Source organism: Camelus bactrianus, chromosome 1 (genome assembly GCF_048773025.1).
Source record: "Camelus bactrianus isolate YW-2024 breed Bactrian camel chromosome 1, ASM4877302v1, whole genome shotgun sequence".
NCBI lineage: Eukaryota > Metazoa > Chordata > Mammalia > Artiodactyla > Camelidae > Camelus > Camelus bactrianus.
This window is the reverse complement of record NC_133539.1, coordinates 246,576-264,108: the sequence shown is the minus strand read 5'-3', so window position 1 is coordinate 264,108 and position 17,533 is coordinate 246,576. Positions and strand designations below refer to the sequence as shown.

At 46.8% G+C, this 17,533-nt stretch overlaps 1 protein-coding gene across 1 annotated transcript in view; it reads left to right on the top strand.

The window, feature by feature from the left end:
* The window catches only part of PCNT (pericentrin), a 79,355-nt gene that overhangs the window by 34,851 nt on the left and 26,971 nt on the right, over positions 1-17,533 (top strand). The window contains exons 13-20 of the mRNA XM_074373168.1: positions 138-254; positions 353-379; positions 1,063-1,269; positions 3,258-3,428; positions 3,655-3,807; positions 4,890-4,982; positions 10,412-11,272; positions 11,705-11,890. Of these exons, the coding sequence (XP_074229269.1) occupies positions 138-254; positions 353-379; positions 1,063-1,269; positions 3,258-3,428; positions 3,655-3,807; positions 4,890-4,982; positions 10,412-11,272; positions 11,705-11,890 (1,815 nt within the window). The remainder of the gene's footprint in view (positions 1-137; positions 255-352; positions 380-1,062; positions 1,270-3,257; positions 3,429-3,654; positions 3,808-4,889; positions 4,983-10,411; positions 11,273-11,704; positions 11,891-17,533) is intronic.

Genomic DNA, 17,533 nt, shown 5'->3' with positions numbered 1-17,533 from the left:
CCCTTTGATGGTGCCCACAGCGAGGGACCCTTCTGCCCTCTCGCTTGAGACCCGCACTGGTCTTCTCGGGGCGGGGTTGTGTAGTGGGCGCCACGGTGCTCAGAGGAAAGGGTCCCAACAGGCCGCCTCTCTGACAGGAGCAGGCTGCGGAGAGGGAGCAGGAGCGCGAGGAGTTTCAGCAGGAGATTCAGAGGCTGGAGGAGCAGCTTCGGCAGGCAGCCAGGCTGCAGCCCCGGGGCCCCTGCGACAGCGACGTGAGTCAGCCCGGCGCGCGGGTTTGTGCCTGTGGGGGGCTGTTCTCTGCGACGGTATTAAGCTTTATCTTTGCAAATGCTTTTCCTTCTGTGAGCAGCGACAGTGGACGCAGCTGGATGAGGAGGTAGGGAGCTCCGTGCTGGTGTCCGCCCGCCCGCCCGCCCACTGCACGGCCACGCGGGGAGGGGTGCACAGGACCCTTCTCTCGGCTTGTCTGTCCTGCTTCCTCTGCCTGGGGCGGGATCTGCCTGCCACTCCTGTCTGTTTAGCTGTGGTCGATGTGCTTTTTCTTCTTAAGACACAAACTTACTTTGAGACAATTGTGGATTCACCCGCAGCTGTTAAGAAGTGAGACCCAGTCCCCCCACCCCGTGGTGCCATCCTGCAGAAGGTCAGGGCCAGGGCGGGCATGCAGACAGGAGACCGCAGGCCCTTGCTAACCTGGCCGCTCCCCGTAGCTTTGCAGTTTCTGTGCTGTTGTGCAAACACATCGCAGGTGTGTGGCCTTTGGAGGGTGGCTGTTTTCACACAGCCTGATTCTGGAGACTGAGATGGGCTGAGCTGCACCGCACCTGGCCCTTGTGATTGCTGAGGGGCGTCTGCTCCATACTGCCAAATTAAGTTCTTTTACTAACAAAGTCTGTCTTTTTACTGGGAGAACTCCATCGCGCGCTCTCGCCAGGCCTTGCTATGCAGCTCAGGTCTGGAAAACCGCGTAGAGGTCGATTTCCTTGCAGTTTCGTTGTGCACTTTTTAACTTAGAAGATTTTTTTCCAATATTTATGAAGCATTTTTTGGTTGTTTTAGGTTGAATTGTTAGAAGAAAAATTGCGAGAAAAATCAGATGGACTTAATGAGTTGATATTAAAGAAAGAATTGGCGGATAGACAAGTGCTAATCCAGGAAGAGGAGATTAGACGTCTCAAGGAGACAAATGCCAGCACCGCGAGGAGACTCGTGCAGCTCCAGGAAGACCTGGAGAGACAGAGGAGAACTGTGCAGGACCTGGAGCAGGTGAGCACCCCGTCGTGCTCGGGGTGGGGGTCCCAGCAGGGTGTGCGGCTCTGGGGCGCTCCTGGCCCGTTGCTCTGTGGGGCTGAGCTGCAGAGCCCTGGCTCTGACCCCTGTGGGCACTCCTCACCACACTTATGACACTCGGGGCACCAGAGGTGAGGTCCCCCATCCTCAGCGACCCCCCTGGGTGTTCTACAGCTTAGCTCCGCTCTGACACCGTCTTCCAGGAGGTGGCGTCAGACCCCACAACTTAAGGACTCAGACCCACAGGACTGCCCCTGCCCCCAGACGTCCATCTCAAGTCCAGATGGCGTAGATCAAAGGGTCCCACAACCTCCTCGGGTCCAACGAATACAGTAGAGTGGCTCACAGAACTCAAGACATTTTACTTACTAGATGAGCGGTTTTTATCAGAAAAAAGATACAACTGAGGAACAGCCAGATGGAAGAGGTGTGGAAGGCAGGGTGTGGGGAGGGGTGCACCAACCCAGAAGCCCGGGAGCCTGTCCTTTTGGGTTTTTGTGGAGACTTCCTCATGCAGCCATGATTGATTCACCCTTCAGCCCCCTCCCCGCCGGAGGTCAGGGGCGAGATGGAAAGCTCTGACCCTTTAATCACATGGTTGGCTCACTTGCCCAGCAGCCCCCATCCTTAGGTGACCTGGGGTCTCCCTGAATGTCCGCTCAGTACCACAGACTCAGATGTGGCGGGAGGGGCTTGTCACGAGTACCGAGGCACCTTCATCACCGCCACTGCGCCGGAGACCCCAAGGGTGTCAGGATTCCGTGCCAGGAGGTGGATGAAAACCAATTGTGCGTTTCCTGTCACATCCCAGCGTCACGCTTCGTGTGACAGCAGCGTGTACCACTTTGCGCCAGTTTTGTAGTGCTCCTCTACCTGACGAGCTTGTCCTTAGTAATAAAATGAATGATCAAGATTTTACGCTGAAAAGCCTATTTCGTCAAATATTTTACGTGGAGCCCAGTTGTGATTAGTTCACTGTTTGAGCTAGGAGTTTACGTCAGTTCCTCAGTGATAACACCAACAGTGCTCGTTCTTCACATCGGAGCTTGGAACGCACCTCTGCGATGTTCAGACCTTGGCGTCCGAACATTGGAGGGGAGGCGGGAAGTCTCAGCGAGGGGGGCGGGGGTGGGACGGCCTTTCCAGTCAGCGCCGCCCCCTCCTTCACGCATGTAGTCTGAGGGAGTTGAAGTTTCTTGTATTTCGTGTCACTGGAGGTTTAAAGATTACTTGGAAGTCTGAGGCTCAGGGAGAAACCTTATTTTGGAGCCACTGGTTTGGCCTTAAGAAAATCCTGCTTCAAGGAGGGGAATTTTTATCGGGGTGTTTGGTTCTCGAAAATACTGCTGAGAACCATTGATGAAGCCAAGGCCCTCCTTGAGGACTTGCTGTCTGGGAAGGGCGCCCAGCACATCGGCCGCTCTGCCTGCGGGGGGCGTTCTGGCGGCTTCTTCCCCCAGCAGGCAGCAGTGCGGGTGTGGAAAACGCCTTCGTTTCCTCTTCAAAGCTGGACCGCATGTACGAGTTTGGACGCCTGTTTCTTCCCCGCTTAATATGTTGTGACCCTTTTATTCCTGTTGAAAGCTCCTTGAAACCTTTTTAAAGGGCTGTTAATATTCACTGTATGGCTGTCTTGTCAGCCACTGCCTTGTTCCTTGGCAAGTTCTGTCCAATCTTTTTAAACCACTAACAGTCCTGAGACCATTTTGTACTTTTTGAGTAATTACTGAGGACAGCTTCTCGTGGCGGAGGCCCGGGTTTGCACTGTGGTCTGCCTGGGGTGCGCCTTCCACCAGGCAGACGTCTGCTCTGGAGTGTGGCTGGGCCTGTGGGTTGTGGGACTGGTACACACAGGTGTCTCCAGGCGGGCGGAGGACAGTCTGTGCTTTAATAACAAACAGTGGTTTGAGGCTCTGATTTCCTGAAATGCTTGCCTAAAAATCAGTCTTTGTTCTCTTAAATAGGATAAGGCGGCGTTGCAGGAGCAGCAGATGAGCAACTTGCTTCTGGTGTCCACGCTGCAGTCCAGGCTGGACGAGGGCAAGTGCCCGGTACCTCCTGCGGGCAGCAGTCTTGAGGGCCCAGAGGTCCGGCTGGAGGCGCTGCAGAGGGCGCTGCTGGAGCGTGAGGACGAGGTCCGTGTGGGCAGCCTCCTCTGCTCAGCGTCTGCACGTCTGTGTCCGTGAGAACAGTTTGTGCTTTGTGATGACTGTTTGTCTCTGCAATAAGCACGTTTCTGTGTGGACTGTGGGGGGTTGATGGCTTTCTCTGGCGTGTACTTTTAAATCTTTCAAAGTGAATTCAATGATTATTAAGTCAGAATATTAGGTGACTTTTCATGCTTACCTTCTCTAATGCAAGGTTCTGGACTTAAAAGAACAATTAGAAAAAACTAAACATGACTTAGTGAGCAGAAACGAAGAAGTGCTCCATCTGGACTGGACGCTGGGCGTGCAGGACAGCAGTGCCGCCACGCGCGTCCGAGAACTTCAGGAAGAGAGTGCCGGTCTGAAGGTGAGCTGGGAGACCGCAGACACCTACGTTCAGTCGGTTTTGTGAGTGCCAGGCGTCAGTCACAGGGTCAGACCTCGGGCCTCCCCGGACACACGGGACCTTCTTTCTGAAGTCAGAGGGACGTGGTGCTGGCAGGTGACTCAGCAGATGTGTGACTTCTGCGCCAGGCTGGTGCTCGGGGCAGCTCTGGAATGTGTGCGGTGGAAGCAGCTTCCTAGCACTGTTAGTGGAAAAGCAGTATCACTGGGCCTGGCAGAGCCCTGCTGCCCCCTGCGCCAGGCCTCGCCCCCACCTGCAGCACCGTTGATCGGGCCTTTGGGGGATTCTTGTTGGAGCAGAGCTGCAGGAGAGGGAGGCGCTTCCCTAATGACGGACACTGTAAGGAGGGAATGAATCGTCACTCTGAAACCATGGTGTTGCTCTGGGCCGCTACGGGGGCGCCACATTCTAGAAGAGGCGGACTCTGGGTTCCTGGTCACTCCCTGTCAGCAGCGGGAGAAAAATCGGTTTTAAAGTCTTCTCTGTTGCCTTAATGCAATTGTGCTTTTGAGGCAGAAATGAAAAACAGGCTCTGTATAGTGCGGATGGTAATCAGACCTGGATGAGTTGCCGGTGGGTGCAGCCTGGCGGTGGTTTGGTGAGCAGGAACTGACCGCTTCCAGGGAAGCTGGAGGTCACGCCACCTGTGCCCATTCCTCACAAGGTTGCATCTGCATGGTTTTAAAATATCTTCAGTGAAAACAGGGTTTTAGGCCATCCCTAGTCCCTGGATGTCCTTCTGGTGGGAGTTCGTCCATAGTTAATAGGTGAGTGGTGGGTCAGGCACACTTTGCGTGCTCTTTGGTGCTTGCTTTGAAACAAGATTGCCTGGAAAAATGCAGTAATTGAATTTAAAAGCTGAACTAATATGTCATTTTAGGCAGGAAGTACTTTAATAGAAAAACATTTTCAAACTGAACGTTTGTATTTAGAACTGCAGGCTTGTTTGATTAGGATATTTGGCATCTGCAGGGTCAGGACTATTTCCCATAGTAATGCTTTGTTGGCATTATTGTTATGTTTTATTGTTATTATTTCCACAGGCATTTCTGCAAAACAAGGAGAGGGAGATGACGTGTGTGAGCGAGCAGAACGAGCAGCAGCTGGCAGGGACGGGCTATGGCGCCCTCAGCGAGGTGGGCCTTGCCTGGCGCTGCGCGGGACCGCAGTCTGATCTGATGTTTTAGGCATGACGTTCTCAGTAGTTTGTAAGGTGTTTGGGGGTCAGCGGGGGCGCCTGTGTCCTTACACGAGGTCACAGTGGTTTGTCATTAATGCTGGAGGAGGTGTGAGGATGGTGGGGCCGTCGGGGACAAGGAGTCTGTCTGCAGTTCCTCATGACCCCAAGTGTCGCCGTGACAGGCTGTGGGGAAGTTAGGGTCTGTGTTGGTACCTTATCTATTTGGCAAAATTTTAAAATATACTTTTGTGTTACTTAGAGGAATGCCTTTAAAACAGGAGGTTATATCTGCTTCTTGTCCACAGTGCTCTAGAACTGGCCATGCGAATGCTCAAGTATTGTAAATATTGAAAATAGTTTATGAGGAAAATATTTTAGTTCTATTAGGAATATAAAGCGTTAGGGGGTGGGTATATAGCTCATGTGGTAGAGTGCGTGCTTAGCATGCGCGAGGTCCTGGGTTCAATCCCCAGTGCCTCCATTAAAATAAATGATACTAAATAAATAAACCTAACTACCCCCCCCAAAAAAATTAAAGAATAGTAGAAAGCTTTATAAAGATAATCTCAAATACTTTCTTTGAGGTTTTTGTTTATTTCTAAAAATGTCAGTCTGTACATGCTTTGTTTTCTGTAATTCTATTTGTAATTTTTTGTGAAAATATTGATGATATCTTTGCTTTGATACAATAAATAAACCAAAATCCCGTTTGTAGGACTAACTCCTGGTAGGCTTCTAACTCTTCGAAGGATACCACGTTTTGTTGCATTTTCTGCCCTTATTTTCTGTCAGTGAAGACTCTCATCTTGTAGACTCGTGGTGTCTGCAGGTTTGTGGGAAACTGAACACTCCTGCCCCCCCCACCCCCCGCTGCTCAGACCTCTTCTGACGTGTTTGTTCTTTCTTTTCTGTGGTTGCTTCTCCAGCAGCTGCTGGACGAGCTGGCCCCTTACTCTCAACACACAGTGTCCCTTCCTTCATTGTTTATTCTAGTACCTGGTTAGTGGTGTTTCTTTCATTTTTCGTTGACCTTCCCTCTTACTCTGTAGTTTTCAAGGACGAGGTCTTGAACGTCGTTTATTAGATGCACTCCTGAGTATTTTTGGCTTGTTGCACTATTGTAAACAGACTTAAACTTCTTTCATTATCTAGCTGTTTGCCGTGAGCACACTTACACACATGCATGTGTGTAATTTTTGCGTGTTAACCTTGTACCCTGTTACCTTGCTGAACTCACGCATACTGGTAGTGTTGGGACAGACTTCTGGGGCTTTCTCTGCAGAAGAGCACACTGCCTGCAAGTAAAGCCCGCCTTGTCTCTTTCCAGTCTTTGTATTCTCTTCGTTTTGGTGCTTATTGCAGGGCGGGCACTTGCAGTGCTGGGTTAAGCACAACCGCTGAAGGCGGCCGTCCTGGCCCCGCCCCCTCGCTGTCCCACGTGGGGTGGGTGTCAGCTGCAGGTCTCCTAGCGGTCCTTCCTCAGGTTGAGGCGGTTCCCTTTTGTTTCTGCTTCCGTCCTCCGACTCTTCAGAAGTGGTTGTGTTCTTGTTCTCGTTGTCTAACAGGGTGCGTTACACTGGGTGGTTGGGGAGGTTCAGCCAGCCTCGCCTGGGGCGAGCCCTGCTGGGTGCCGACGGGCGGCTCTCAGTGCGTCGCCGTCGCCGGGGCTGAGCTGCTGATGTTTTTAGTGGATTTCACGTCTGTGTTCATGAGGGATTCCAGTCTGTATTTGTTTTTGGTGATATTTTATCAGATTTTGGTATGAAGACTTTGCTGGGCTTGTAAACTGAAATTCTCCTACTTTCTCCATTTTCTGACAGAGGTTATTTAAATGGATGTGATTTTTTTCCCTTAAATGTTTTGATAGAATGCACACGAAACCATCTGGCCCTGGAGGCTACTTAGTGGGGACATTTTGGTGATGAACTCAGTTTCTTTATTAGGTATGTGGGTGTTGAGACTTTCTGTTTCAGCTTGTGCTGGTTTTGATAAGTTGCGTTTTTCAAGGAGTTTGTCGATTTCATCCAGATTGTCAAATTTCTTGGCATGAAGGAATCTGTAATCTTTCCTTGTTAACTATTAGTCGTATTAACCATTTCCTGTTAAGTCACTGAATACCTGTAAGTTTGGCATCTATGACCCTTTTTGCATTCTTACTGGTGAATCTGTGTTTTCTCTTTTTCTGACATCTTTCTGTTCTCGGGGTTTATTAATTTTATTGATGTTTTAAAAAACCAAATTTTGGCTTTACTAGTTTTGTCAATTTTTTTCCTATTTCTTTGATTTCTCTCATTTCTGTTATTGGATTCCTTCTATGTACCTTGGATTTATTTTGCTATTCTTTTTCTAGCTTCTTTAGGTGAAACCTTCAGTTGTTAATTTTAGACAGATCTTATTTTTAATATAACCATTTCTTATTGATAAATATTTCAAAGTATTTAAAAAATCCACAACACAGTAAAATTCCCTTTTCGGGGTACAGTTCCATGCGTTTTGAAAACTGCGTTTCGTTCTGTAAGCACCACTGCAACCAAGACGGCGCCTCACTGAGTCCCTCACCCAGGAGGCCTGAGCCCTGTGCTGCCCCTTGTGGCCACCGTTCCCCCACCCCACTCCTGCAGCCACCGATCTGTCCCCCAGCCCTGCGGCTTTTGCCTTTGCAGAATGCTGTCAGTCACTTAGCACAATGTGTTTGCAGTTCATCCACTAATTCTTTTAATACTTTAATCCGTGGTTTGTGTATCCATTCACTCACTGAGGTGTGTTTGGGTTGTTTCTAGGTTCTGACTGAAAGTTATGAGTTGAGCTGCTGTAAACATTCATGTGTAGGTTTTTGTGTGAAAAAAAGTTTTCAGTTCTTTAGGATAAATACTTACGAATAGAACAGCTGATTCACGTGTAAGTGTGTGTTTAACCTCAAGAGAAACTGCCTGACTCTGGCCCATTGCTCTGCCATCTTACGCCCCCAGGAGCAGTGTGCGAGGACTGCGCCCGTCCTCGCCAGCACTTGGTGTGGCCCGTCTTCTTCACTGTGGCCGTTCCCATGGGTGTGTGGTGGGTGTCCTTGGAGTTTTTCTTTGCAGTTCCTTAATGACACCTTACTACATGCTTGTTTGCCATCCATATGGTGGTGAAATGTTTGCAATTTAAAAAAAAATTTTTATTGAAGTCTAATCAATTTATTATACTGTGTTAATTTCAGGTATACAACATAGTGATTCAGTATTTTTATAGATTCTACTCCATTCAAAGTTATTACAAAATAATGGTTACATCTCCCTGGGTTGTACGTTATCTTTTTTGCTTAGTTATTTTATACGTAGTAGTTCGTGCCTCTTAATCCTCCACCTCGTTGTGCCCCTCCCCCTTCCCTCTCCCCACTGATAATCACTAGTTTGTTCTCTACATCTGTGAGTCTGTTTTTGTTTTATTTATTCATTTGTTTTGTTTTTAGATTCAACATATAAGTGATAACAGTATTGTCTTTATTTGACTTACTTTTCTAAGTGTGATACTCTCTGGATCCATCAATGTTGTTGCAAATGGCAGAGTTTCATTCTTTTTAATGGCTGAATAATATTCCTGTGTGTGTGTGTGTGTGTGTGTGGTGTGTGTGTGTATACACCACATTTTTATCCATTCATCTGCTGGTGGGCACTTAGTTTGCTTCTGTATCTTGGCAATTATAGATAATACTGCTATGAACATTGGGGTACATGTATCTTTTCGTATTAGTGTTTTTATTTTCTTCAGACATATACCCAGAAATAGAATTACTCAATCATATGGTAGTTCTATTTTTAGTTTTTTGAGGAACCTCCTTACTGTTTTCTGCAGTGACAGCACCAACTTCCATTCCCACCAACAGTGTAGGAGGGTTCCCTTTTCTCCGCATCCTCGCCAACATTTCTATTTTGTGTTCTTTTTGATGATGTTCATTATGACAGATGTGAGGTGGTATCTTATTGTGGTTTTGATCTATGTTTCCCTGATGATCAGTGATGTTGAGCATCTTTTCATGTGCCTGTTGGTCGTCTGTGTGGCCCCTTTGAATCTGTAGATTGATCTGGAGAGAACTGACGTTTTAACAATGTTGAGTCTTCTAATCCATGAACATGGTATGACTGTTTGTCTTCTTGCAGTTCTTTCATTGATGTTGTATAATTTTCAATTTACATGTCCTGCATATATTTTGTTAGATTTATGTCTAGGTACTTAATTTTTTTTGTGGTGCTATCTTAAATGATATGTTCATTTAATTTTAAAAAATGCTACATTTTGTTTAATTTTAAATTCTAATATGGTTGATTACATTGATGGATTGTCAAATACTGAACCAGTCCTGAATCCCTGGAGTAAGCTCCCCTTGGTCATGGTGTATAGTGCTTTTTATATTTGCTGAATTCTATTTACTAGTATTTTAAGAATTTATGCATCTGTATTCATCATGGATATTGGTCTGTACTTTTCTTGTGATGTCTGTCTGGTTTTGGTATCAGGGTAAAATTGGCCTGTTTTAGGAAGCAAAACAGTATTGTGACAATTTGGTTGAAAATTGTTAACTAGAACACAGATTGGTTAGAACTTTCTTATTTTTTGGTCACTACTGGTGATGTAATCTTAACAGAATGGAGTTTGGAGCCGTATGGACACAGGTTTCTGTCCTGATTTTCCATTTGCTGTCTTTGCAGTCTTGGCAAGATTCTTCATATTTAAATTTCAGTTGTCCCATCTTTAAAGTAGGAGCAGTAACATTTCTTACCTTCGGACTGTTGAGAGTGAGATAGCACAGGCAGAAGCACCCTTCAGCACCTGGCGTGCCGAGTCCCCTGTCCCCGCTGCGCACAGTGTGAAAAGCATGCTGCGTGCGCTGGCTCTTTCACACTCCTAACCAATGCAAATTCCCCAGCCCGACTTCTCACGTTTATTCTTATTCTCCTGTTAGAATGACACCTACAATCTAAATGCCCCCTTTAGGAAAATCAAACACGTCAAAGTTGTTGACATGCTAACAAAATACATTTAAAAGGTGACTGAGATGTGGCCAAGTTAGAGTGTCCCCTGAGCCTGGGCAGCCGCGTTGGGTGAGGTCTGGAAGCAGCAGGACGTGGCCGGAATCGAAGCATTTGAACAGGCGGCAGGGCAGCGGTGGCGCGTGTGGCTTTTTGACCATTTCGCTCCACCTGAAGTAGCTGGATGTTTGGGTGGTTTTCAGACATTCGTGTTGTTTGGTGGCATTGTTAGCCAGCTTCCACAGCTGTTTGGTCGTTTAAGCTGTGGAGTCCCTCCGCTTCTGTGGGAGTGAGTTCAGGCTGAACTGCAAGGTGAAAGGGGAAATTCTGAAGTCGGCCATTTAATTTCCTCTGAAACGTGCTTTTTCTTCAGGTCATGTGTGACAGGGGTTCTGAAATTGAGGAGCTGAAATCCATTATTGAGAATCTGCGGGAGAACCAGGAGCGGCTACAGAAGGATAGAGCGGAGGAGGTGGACCAGCTCCACGAGGTCATCGAGAAGCTGCAGCGGGAGCTGTCCATCGCGGGGCCGGCGCTGCACGAGGTCAGCGGCGGTGACAGTGGCGGGGCGGGCAGCCTGAAAAACGAGCTGCTGGGCCTGCAGGCAGAGGGAGCCGCGGCCCGCGAGGTGCTGGAGGGCGAGCTGCACACCGCCTTGGAGGCCAAGGAAGCCCTGGGCCGGCTGCTGAGTGAGCAGGAGCGCCTGCACGGCCAGGCCCTAGAGGCCCTGCAGGGGCGCCTGCGGGATGCGGAGGAGGCTGCCGCGCGGAGGCTGGCCCAGCTGGAGCAGAGTGCAGCCCTCAGGGAGGCTGAGGTTCAAGGCCTGGCCTCCCAGATCCGGGAGTTTGAAGCTGCCCTGAAAGCCAAGGACGTGAAGATTGCAGAAAGAGACCTAGAAATCGAGGCCGTGAACAAAGAGAGGCGGGCCCACTCCTCTGAGCTGGAGGCCCTCCTGTCGGCTGTGGCCCGCTTCCGCCATGCCTTGGAGCAGCAGCCCCTGGCTGCCGCTGAGGAGCCCCCTGAGCTGCAGCGGCTCCGAGCACAGTGTCGCCGCCTCAGCCGCCAGCTGCAGGTGCTCCACCAGCAGTTTGTGAGGTGCCAGAGGGAGCTGGACAGGGAGCAGGTGTGCGGGGTCCACCCACCCCCTTGTATGGACGACAGCACCCAGTGCCAGGCGCCATGTGATGAAGGGCTGGAGCAGGAGGCTCCCCACGGCCATGGCGGTGACCCACAGGTGGGTCCTTCCTCCTTGGGCTACAGCTGTGCAGCCTCTGTGTGCAGGGAACTGGGTGAGGTGGGGATATGGGGGTGCATGTGGGAGCTGGGGGTGCAGGCAGGGGAGCTGGAGTGTAGGAGGGGGACTGGGGTGCAGGCAGGGGAGCTGGAGTATAGGAGGGGGACTGGGGTGCAGGCAGGAGCTGGAGGAGCTGCAGTGTGCTTGATGTCTGCGGGAGGCCGTGCTTTGTGGGGTTGCCCCAGCCTCCAGCACGTCTTGGCCTGTTGTGGGCATGTGCTTCTCTGGTCTCCTGCCCCACTTGTGTGATGTGGGTCACGAGCTGTGGACTTTCCCTGGGAGACTTGCTGGCGGGCGAGCCGGCTCCGGAGCTCCCAGAGTCTGAGGCTGCGTGTTCGCAGGCATCATTGTGTTTTTTTCTGCTCATTGCAGAGCCCAGCTACGGCGGACTTGCAGCCTGCCAAAGCCCTGGTGACGCTGAACCGCGCAGGCCTTTGCAAGCAAGATGACGTGATGTCCGTGCTCACAGTCTGCCAGAGGCTCCTGGAGTCCGAGCTGCTTCTGGTGAAGAAGGAAATGTGCTCGCGCGTGGAGGACCACGACCACGTGTCCGGAACGGTGAGGGTGCCTGGCCATGTTCAGCGGGTGGGGGCCCAGAGCACGGGGGCTGGTTATGGACAGAGAACCCCTTGGCGTCACGCACATGGGCTGCAGACAGTGACGTCCTCCCGCAGTCTGCCACTCGTTCAGATCCGTTTTGAAATTTCCCACGTTTGATTCACCCGCACGTTTCTCGTGGTCTAATCATCTTGTAAAAAATGAGCAGTTATTTTTCCCTTGTGGTTGATACAGGTGGGGGTCTGACTGGGCCAGGGCTGTGTCTTGGAGTTTTCCCATGAGGACGAGTGGCCCGCAGCCTTTATTGGCAGCGTCGGCTTCACCTGAAGGCGTCACGTTTATCCTCTGACCCTCCAGGGTTTTCCCTTCATCTTTTCGCTCGTCCTCCTGGCCAAGTAGAGCAGAGCAGTCTTCAACTCAGCAGGTTTAAAATTCTGGTCACCAGGACAGAAGCTACAAGAAAGCCAACTTTTCTGTCCCAGGTGGGGAGGCTGCAGTCAGCAGCATCAGACTGTCATAGAGCTGAGACGCTCTGAGACCTGACAGGTGCTCGGGTGAGAGCCCGTCACCCTGCTGTGTGCACGCTGCACACTGTGCTCGGGTTCCAGCCTGAGCCCCCGGGACCCCCTGTGCTGTGCCACAGGCACCATGTTGGGGATTGGGAGACTGGGAGATTCCGAATCCTGCAGCGCACAGGACCGCAGGCCAAGGCCTGCAGTTTCATAGAGGACACCTGAATCTGGTTTTGTGCGTTTATCAGGTCCCCTCAGAAGATATATTCTGTTTGGAGAGAACCTCTTCACTGACTTTGTGGCAAACTTGTCTCAGTGCCCTGTGGTAGGAACATCTATTTGGACTCTTAAGGGAAAGCTTAGCCCTGGATCCCAAGAGCTGGTCGCCAAATTCTTAGAAGTCATACACTGACAAGGAAATTCCAAATTCATTTCATAAATCACAATTTTGTTTTTTCCAGTGTTTGCATATAGAACCTTCCAGGCTTTGTTTCCTGAAAAAGTAGGTTTTGACGTGTGTGTGTGGTAAAAATACATCTTAATCAACTTGAAATGTATACTCAGTGATATTAAGTAAAGTCATAATATTGTGTGATTGTCCGTCTGCATAGCTGTTTTCATCTTGTAAAACTGCAACTGCCCGTGTGACTGACCAGTAGCCCCCCTGCCCCCGGCGCCCACCATTCTGCTCTCTGTTCCTGTGAGTTCTGAGATGCTCTAGGAATCTTACATAAGTGGAGTCACACAGCATTTGTCTTCACTCTGCCTTATTTCACTCATTATGTTGTCACCAAGGTTCATCCATGTCGTAGCATGTGTCAGAATTTTCTTCCTTTTTCAGGCCGAGTAATACTCCACTGTGTGTATACACCACATTTTGCTTATCCATCATCTGCTGGTGGACACTGGGCTGCTTCCCCACGCTACCCGTTGTGAGTCATGCTGCTGTAGACATGGGTGTGCAGATCCCTCTTAGAGACTGTGTCACCTCTGTCAGGTGTATGCCCAGAAGCAGAGCTGCTGGATCACATGGTGGTTCCATTTTTCACTTTCTGAGGACCTGCCATAGTGTTTCCCACTGTGGCTGCACTGCTTTCATTCTCATCAGAAGTGCAGAAGGGTTCCAAGTTCTCCACAGCCTCGCTAATATTTGTTATGTTCTGTTTTTCTGCTAGTAGCCATCCTAATTGTAGTTTTGAATTTGCAGTTCTCAGATGATTAGTGATATTGAGTATCTTTTCATGTGCTTATTGGCCATTTGTGTATGTTCTTTAGAGAGATGTCTATTCAGGTCCTTTGGCAATTTTTGAATCAGGATGTTTGGTTCTTTTAATTCTTCTAGGATTTCTCTCTGTAGTTTTGGATAAATGAATCCCTTATTGTGGTGTCTGATTTGCAGACATTTTTTCTCATTTTGTGGGTTGCATTTTTACTGTTAATAGTATCTTTTGATGCATAAACTTAAAAAATGTCATGAAGTCTAATATTTTGTTTCCAGTACCTTTGGCGTCATATCCACGAAATCATTGCCAAATCCAATGATGTGAAACTTTTGCCATGTTTTCTCCTCAAGAGTATTATAGTTTTCGGTCTTACATTTAAGTCTGATCTTTTTCGGTTTAATTTTTGTATGTGGTGTTAGGGAAGGGTCCAACTCATTCTTCCGCGTGTGGATAATCCAGTACTCCCAGTGTCATTTGTGAAAACAGTCCTTTCCCCACTGAATGGTCTTGGCACCATTGTCAAAAATCCTTTTCCAGTACACGCTGAAGTTTATTCCTGGACTTCCTGTTCTATCCCGTGTCTGTTTTTATGCCAGTGTGACACTGTTTTGATTACTGTAGCTTTGTCAGAAGGTTTGAAGCCAGGAAGTGTAAGTCTTTCAGCTTTGTTCTTCTCTTCCAAGGTGGTTTTGGCTGTTTGGGGTCCTTTAAAATCCCATATGAATTTCAGGACGGGTTTTTCTATCTCTGCAAAAATGTCTGGAATTTTGATAGAGACCGCGTTGAATCTGTAGATCGCTTTGGGTAATACTGACATCTTGACGGTACTGTCTTCCAGAGCATAACCATGAGATGTGTTTCCATTTATTTGTGTCTTCCTTAATTTCTTTTGGCAATGTCTGTTCTTTTATTGTACGAGTCTTTCACTTGCTTGGTGAATTGTTGGTTAATTTTTGTTGTTGTTGTTTTTTCTATTGTAAATGGAACTGTTTTCTTCATTTTCTTTTCAGATTGTCCTTGTGCAGAAACGCAGCTGATTTTTATGTGCTGGCTTTGCGTCCTGTGATTTTGCTGAGTTGACTTATTAGTTTTAATACTTTGTGGACCCGTTAGGGTTTTCTACATGTAGGATCATGTCATTTGTGAACACAGATCACTTTATGTCTCCCTTCCAGCTTGGATGCCCTTTCTTTCTTTCTCTTGCCTAATTGCTCTGGCTAGAATTTCCAGTGCTGTGTGTAAGGGAAGTGGGCACTCCTTCCTTGTTCCTGATCTTAGAGGAAAAGTCTCCAGCCTTTCCTCAGGTGTGATGTTCCCTGAGGGTGTCTCGTGTGTGGCTCTTGTATGTTAAAGTAGTTTCCCTCTACTAGTGTGTTGACTTGCGTGTTTTGTTTGTTTTTTTTTAATCATGAAAGGGTATTGGGTTTTGCTTTTCAAATGCTTTTACTGCATCAACTGAGAAGATCGTGTGGCTTTTTTCCCTTCGTTTTGTTGATGTGGTGTGTTGCATCGACGGAGTTTCCCATGTTGAATTTCAGGAATAAACACGACTTGATTACGGTGTATAATCCCTTTAGTGTTGAATTTGATTTGTTATTATTTTGTTGAGGATTTTTGCACAAATGTTTATAAGGGATACTGGTTTGCAGTTTTCATTTCTTGCAGTGTCTTTGGCTTTAGCTCTCAGGGTCTTGCAGGCCCCACACAATAGGTTAGGGGCATTTCCTCTGCTTCTGTCCTGTGAAAGAGACCCTAAAGAATTGGTGTAACTTCTTCCTTAAATGTTAGGTAGAATTCACCAGTGAAGTTGTCAGGTCCAGAACTTTGTTTTGTTGGGAGATTTTAAATTACTGATTCAGTCTCCTTTTTTGTCTCTTGTAACTTTTCTTGGTTTAAATTTATTTTGTCTGATATTAAAATAGCTACCCTGCTCTCTTTTGGTTATTATTTGCATGGAATACCTTTTTCTGTCCTTCTATTTTCAACCTATTTGTGTCTTTGAGTCTAAAGTGAGCTTCTGTAGGCGGCATATAGTTGGATCATGCGTTTTTATACATACTGCCAATCTCTGTCTTTGGAGAGCTTAACCCATTTACATTTAAAGTCATTACTGATAAAGAGCCCTGTACTCTTGTCACTTTGCTATTTGTTTTCTTTATGCCTTGTAGCGTTTTTGGTCCCTCATTTGCTGCATTACTGTCTTCTCTTGTGTTTGATTGATTTTTTTTCAATAGTGAAATGTTTAAATTCCCTTCTCGTTTCTCTTTTACAAAAGCTAATGCTTATTATGCCTGTATGCCTCAAAACATAAACTAATAATTCTTTAAAATTCATTAATCTCTTTATGTAGAAAACATGTGGAGTCACAAAATCAAATTACAATACTACCTTTCAGACTAATAACTTAGAAAATATTTTTAAAAGATAAAAAAAATCTTTTAATTCATGATGAAAACAAAATGCACAGTTACAAGCCATTGTTACGGTGACGTTAGCTTTTGTAATTGCCCACGCGTTTTCCTTTACTGAGATCTTTGTTTCTCCACACAGCTTGCATTTACTATCTAGGGTTCCTTCAGTTCCCCTGCAGGACTCTCTTGAACATTTCTCACAGAGCAGGTCTTAGTGGTAACAAACTGCCTCACTTTTGTTTCTCTGGGAATGTTTTAATTTCTGCCCTACTCTTGCAGGACAGTTTTGCTGTATTTAGGATTCTTAGTTGGCAGTGCTTTTCCTTTTAGCACTTTGAATACACTGACGCACTGTCCTCTGGCCTCCACAAGTTTCTGGCGGAGAAATCTGTTGATCTTACTGAGGTTCTTTTGCATGTGGCAAGTCAGTTTTCAACATTCTCTCTTTATCTTTGGCTTGTTTGTAAGTTTGATTACGGTGTGTCTTGGCAGTGGTCTCTGAGTTCATCTTACTTCGAGTTTGTGGAGTTTCCTGGGTATTTATGTTCATATCTTTCATCAAATTTGGAAAGTTTTCATTCACTGTATCGTCGTATTTTCTCTTTGCCTCTTTCTCTCTTCCTTCTCCTTCTGGGACTCCCATTATGCATGTGTTGGTTTGTTTGATGCTGTCTCACAGGTCCCGTAGGCTCCATTTACTTCTCCCAATCTTTTTTTTCTTTTCCTTAGATTTGATAATTTCCTTTGTTCTCAAGTTCATTAATTCTTTCTTTTGCCTTCTGAGATCTGTCTTTGAGTCCCTTAAGTGAGTTTTTAATATCAGCTGTTGTACTTTTCAGCCAGAATTTCTTTTTGATTTCTTTTTTCCTTTTTTATTGATATTTTAATTTTGTTCATACATTATTTTTTGACTTTCTCCACATTTTCCTTCATTCTTTATGTGTCCTTGAATGGCTTTTTTTGAAGTCTTTGGTAGATCCATCATCAGGTCTTTTTCCTGGATAATTTTTGTTAATTCATTTTCTAATTCATTTGTTAATTCATTTTCCTCTGATTGGGCCGTACTTTCCTGTTTCATTGTTTGCTTGTGACTTTTGTTGTTGTTGTTGAACATGGAACCTTTTTAACCTAATAATGTGGTAAATCTGGAAATCAGACTCTCTTTCTCAGTGTTTGCTATTTTTTGTTATTGTGTTTGTTTGAGAGTTGGTTTTTGTTTTTTTTTTTTTTTTGGTTTATTTTTTTTGGCTTTTGGTTTGGGTGTTTTTGTTTTGTTGTTTTGTTTTGTTTTGTTTTGTTTTTTTAGATTGTTGTCTCTGAGTTAAGGATCAGCCTGGGGTGTAAAGTTAAGTTCTCAGGTCTTTTCTGAGCCTGTGCCTTTTCCCTAGGCACACACAGTCACTTCAGAATTTCCCTTATATATGCAGTTGTTTTTGAATGTCCTAGTTTTAAATTTTTCCCCAAAAAGATAAAAGAGGAAAATGCAACGGTAGGGAA